Source organism: Arachis stenosperma, chromosome 4 (genome assembly GCF_014773155.1).
Source record: "Arachis stenosperma cultivar V10309 chromosome 4, arast.V10309.gnm1.PFL2, whole genome shotgun sequence".
Taxonomy (NCBI): domain Eukaryota; kingdom Viridiplantae; phylum Streptophyta; class Magnoliopsida; order Fabales; family Fabaceae; genus Arachis; species Arachis stenosperma.
Genome location: NC_080380.1, coordinates 19595194 through 19600263, shown reverse-complemented (window position 1 = coordinate 19600263; position 5070 = coordinate 19595194). Strand labels below are relative to the sequence as shown.

The window sequence follows — 5070 nt, the reverse complement described above, 5'->3', positions numbered from 1 at the left end:
TCGCTTTCCATAAGCTAAGCTTCTGTTCCACCTTATCTATGATTGGTTTCCAAGTCTTCACTAGGCGCGGATTTGCTCCTAGAGAAATCCCCAAGTATCTAACCGGTAAAGCGGCTTGCTGGCATCCCATTAGTCCACACGCATGATTAATCCATCCCTGCTCACAGTTCACTAAGATCAGATTCGATTTATCAAAATTTATGCTCAGTCCAGACATCAATTCAAAACACCGCAACAGTCTTTTATAGTTCACAACTGTTTCAGTCTCTGGTGGGCAGAACAAAATGGTGTCATCCACAAATTGTAAGTGTGACAATTCAATATGATCTCCCCCTACCAGCAGCAGAGCAATGCGCCCATTCCTGATAGCTTCCCCTAACATCCTATGCAAAACATCGACAACTAGCACGAACAGAAGTGGAGAAAGGGGGTCCCCTTGTCTTAGTCCTCCCTCCATCTTGAATGGCTTGGATGGTGACCCGTTTACCAGGACTGCCATAGTAGCCGTAGTAACATACTCCTTCACCTAATTCCTCCACCTTTGGCCGAAGCCCATTTTATGGAGCACAATATCAACAAAATTCCATCTTACTCTATCATAAACTTTATGAAATTCCAGTTTGATAATAGCCGCTTTCTTTTTCCGCGTCTTTAGCCAATGAACCGTCCGCAGGCTATGAGTGCGTCATCATGAATTTTCCTACCCTTTACAAATGCAGTCTGAGTCTCTCCGACCAACCTCGGCATAACAGATCGCATCCTTCTCACCAACACCTTCAAAAATACTTTATACACGCACCACACCATACTAATCAGCCTGAAATCCTTTACCTCCTTTGCACCTTCAAACTTTGGGGCTAGTATCACCCACGTTACATTCACATCCGTCGGCAACTTAGCACTTTGAAAGAACCCCAGCACCGCTGCAATGAATTCTGGCCCAATATCCTTCCAGCATTTCTTTATGAAGTTCATGTTGTACCCATCACTTCTTGGGGCCTTGGAAGATTCGCAGTCCCACACTGCCTCCTTGATTTCCTCCTCCGACGGCATCACTTCCAGAGCTTCAGCCTCATCTCTATGGATATGCTTCACCAAACCATCCCTGACTCCAATCCTCGGGACATATTCCTGTCGATATAAATCCTTGTAGAACCCTCTAATTGCACATTTTATTCTCACCTGATTTCGCACAAGTCTTCCATGTATCATCAGGGCATCGATCCTGTTATTCCGTCTTCTGGCCGAGGCAATGTTATGAAAGTATCTGGTATTCTTATCCATGTTGGCAGCATGCTTGGACCGAGACATCTGTTTCCAGTGGATTTCCTTCCTAATGTACCATTTTTCACAAAAGCTCACCAGCACCTTCCTTCTAGCCTCCGTTGTACCATCATAGATCCCATCACTAACTAAATTGTCCAGCCTTGTGATCTCCTCCTCAAACCGCATAAGTCTCTTATCCATGTCCCTGAAGTTATCGTTGTGCCATTGCCGCAGTGGTACTGTTAATGCCCTCAGTTTACACGTGAACTGTGCTTCTCCCAAGCTTCTCCGTTCATTCTTCGCCATTCTCAGAAATCCCTCATGCGTAAACCAGGAATCCAGGCTTCTAAATGGTCTAGGGCCCCCTCCTAATCTTGTACCTTCCAATATCAACGAGCAGTGATCGGACAAACCCCTCGGGTCACCTTTTAGCCGAATATCTAGAAACTTCTCAGTCCATTCAATATTGACCAGAACTCTATCAATCCAACTACAAGATCGACCCCGAAACCATGTATACTTCTTATCAGTAAGAGGCAAATCCATCAACTGCATGTCATGCACCCAGCTCTTAAACTCTTCCGATGATGCCGGCAATCTAGTCACTCCTTTGCGATCCTCAACTTGTAAATTTTCATTAAAGTCCCCTAAAAAGCAAAAAGGAACCCGACACAAACCCGCCACATAACTCAGTTCGTCCCATACCCCCCTCTTCGCCTCCCTCCCATGCGCCCCGTACACCAAACAAAAAGCATAAAGGAAGTTGGTCCTTGTTAACACTCCTTCAACGCACAGCCACCGCTCACCTTTATAGCTATTATGTACTTTAAACACTCCATCATTCCAAACCAATAACAGACCCCTAGCTGTCCCTACAGACTCCACAAACTCCCAACTAGCAGTAATACTTCCCCACAACCTTGCAATATCATATTTAGTAAGCACTTCTCTTTTTGTTTCAAGCAGTCCTAACATGTTCAAGTTATATTTTTTCTTCAAAGATTTCACCATGCTCAATTTTCCGTCCCCCCTCAACCCACTTATATTCCAACAGCTCACAATCATTTAAACAAATTTTTACTCACCTTATTTTTATTTTTTGGCCGACTCCTTCTCGCCTTTTCTTTTTGCTTCGCCAGCCTTCCCTTCGCCGTTATTTCCTCATTTTGTGCTTGCAAAATCCCCATAATATCTTCTTCTTCATCGTACAAAACAGCACCCGATTCCACTGCCAATGACCATGTTGCTTGATTTTCCTATATCTGCTCTTCCTGCGTCTCCTTGTACTCATCACCCTCTGAATTCCGCCCTGTCTCTGTTTCAGATCCTGTTGCTGCCCCCAATGGATCCCCACCATCAGCCACAGCCTGCATGTCACCTTTTGCCTTGTCGTTTGCTACCGAGGTCCTCCCCTTCCCAGTTTGACGTCTCAGGCTCGCTGGGGACCTATCACAATGGAGCCTTTCCGCAATTCCCTCCTTCCTGGGCCACCTGCTCCTACCATCGTACTCTCTCTCGGGCTTTCATCCCCCCACGACACCCTCCTGATGCGTGAGCATCTTTCCTATCTTTTCCTAGTGAATTTGCATTTAAATTTGTTGAGTTTGATCAAGAATTAATTATCTTTTAGCCACTATGGATGCTACTTTGAGTCTTGTGCAATTTTATTTATTTTAGGTAGCATTCAGCTGGATTTGATGGAGTTTCTGCAGAAGAAGAGATGAAGGCGAATGATGCTGTCAACCCTGACCTCTCTGCACTCAAACCTGAATAACTCGAGCTACAAATATCCAATGGACGTGATTCTAGTGTCGTTGGAAAGCTAACTTCTAGAGCTTTCCAAAGATATATAACAGTTCATACTTCTTCTCCGAACTCACTGCCAAGGCTGCGCCTAACTTGAGATTTCTCAAGTTAGGCGCAAGACACAACAATACGCGAGATTGGTCCTGCCCACTTTAAGTTAGGCGCACTAAAGCCCAAGTTAGTCGCAGCTTCACTCAACTAAACTCCAATTCATGCTGCCAAGCCCAAGTTAGGCGTGGATCCTAGTGAAGCCAAGTGGTCCCCATCCATCAATTGAAGATTTGCTGATTGCTATAATTAATTCTAATTTAAATTCACATTTTAAAAATAGGAAAAGATATTATTTTTTAGTTTTAGAAGATAGATTTTAAATTTATTAGGATTAGATATAAATAGAGGGATCCCAACTCAACATTATACCACCCCCGGAGACTTCTAATTCTATACAAATTTACATTCCATATTCCAGAGTTTTCTTCTCTGAACCATGAGCAACTAAACCTCCATTGTTAAAGTTAGGCGCTCTGTCTATTTGTATGGATTGATTTTTTGCTTTTCCTATTTTAATTTATGTATGGATTTACAATTTAAGAATTGTTTTCGCTCTTTTCTTATGAATTTGGGTGGAACGGAAGTATGACCCTCTTTCTAATTGAGTTCTTGTATAGCTTGAAAAAGCTCTTTACTTGAACAATAGCTTGAAAACATATTCTCCAAAATTTTTATTATCTGGATTTAACGGGATACGTGACATATAATCCTTTTATTTTTGGGTAATTAGAATTTTTGTGGCATATAAACTGGAATTTGATCATGCAGCTTCTAATTGGAATCAACTGACTAAGGAATTGGCAGTTGATGAATTTTAGAGGAGACTAGAAAGGTTTAAGGAATTACGGTCTAGTCACATATAGTTTGCCATAAATTAAATCCTACATGATTAAAATAGTTAGTAAGAAAACTTAATCCGGAAAAATAGATAACTCTGAAACCTTAACTGTCTTCTCCATATTTTATTCCCAACCTATTTACTTTACTATTTTAATTTCTACATGATTGAATATTCAAATACTCTTTTCTATTTGTCTAACTAAGCCAATCAATCAATCATTGTTGCTTGATCCATCAATCCTCGTGGGATCGACCCTCACTCACCTGAGGTATTACTTGGTACGACCCGGTGCACTTGCCGGTTAGATTGTGGTTAGAAAATCCGCACCAAGTTTTTGGCGCCGTTACCGGGGATTGATTGTGATTGACAACTATCAGTTGTTTGATTGCTTAGATTAGGCGTTTTAGTTTTAATTTTATTTAAATTTTGCCTTATTAATTTTCAAATTTATTACTAGAAATTTTTCCTAATTTTTGAAATTAAGTTTAGTGTTTCCTAGTTAGTTTTATTTTAATTTTTCTCATTTTAATTTTTAGTATTCTGTTCTTTCTTCTTTGCTTTCTTGTTTACCACATGGTGCGTTTAATTCTTTTTGGTGTTTTGTGCTAAGAAAAATAATGGAGAGAGATCATATGGGTTACTACTCACACCCGAGTAGTGATTCATATTATTGTGGATGGGGGAACTACCCAAATTTTGGTTGGCAAAGTCAAAACCAAAGAAACTTCAGTGCTCCATATTCCAGCTATCAAGAATCATCATCTCCATATTCATACCAAGAACCACCACCTCTCTATCCATATCAAGAACCATCATCTTTCTACCCATATCAAGAGCCACTATCTCCCTATCCATACCAAGAACCATCCTCTTTTTACTCTTATCAAGAACCATCATCTCCTTCTTATCCATATCAAGAGCCACCATCTCCTTATTTATTTCAAATACCATCAAATCTTGAGATTCTCATGAAAGAATGCATACATGATATAGAGACAAGTATCAAAAATGTAGAAAAACATGTGCAGTCGATTATCAAGTCACAGGAAGAGGAGCAAGCAAATTCCTTCCCAAGAGATATAATGCAAGATCTTATGGAAGAAAGT

At 40.8% G+C, this 5070-nt stretch overlaps 1 protein-coding gene across 1 annotated transcript; it reads right to left on the bottom strand.

Moving 5' to 3' along the window:
- Positions 1–651: 651 nt before the first annotated feature.
- LOC130974740 (uncharacterized) lies at positions 652–2331 on the bottom strand. The gene has a single exon (XM_057899596.1). It carries the CDS (start codon positions 2329–2331, stop codon positions 652–654), a length of 1680 nt encoding a protein of 559 aa, XP_057755579.1.
- Positions 2332–5070: the final 2739 nt, after the last annotated feature.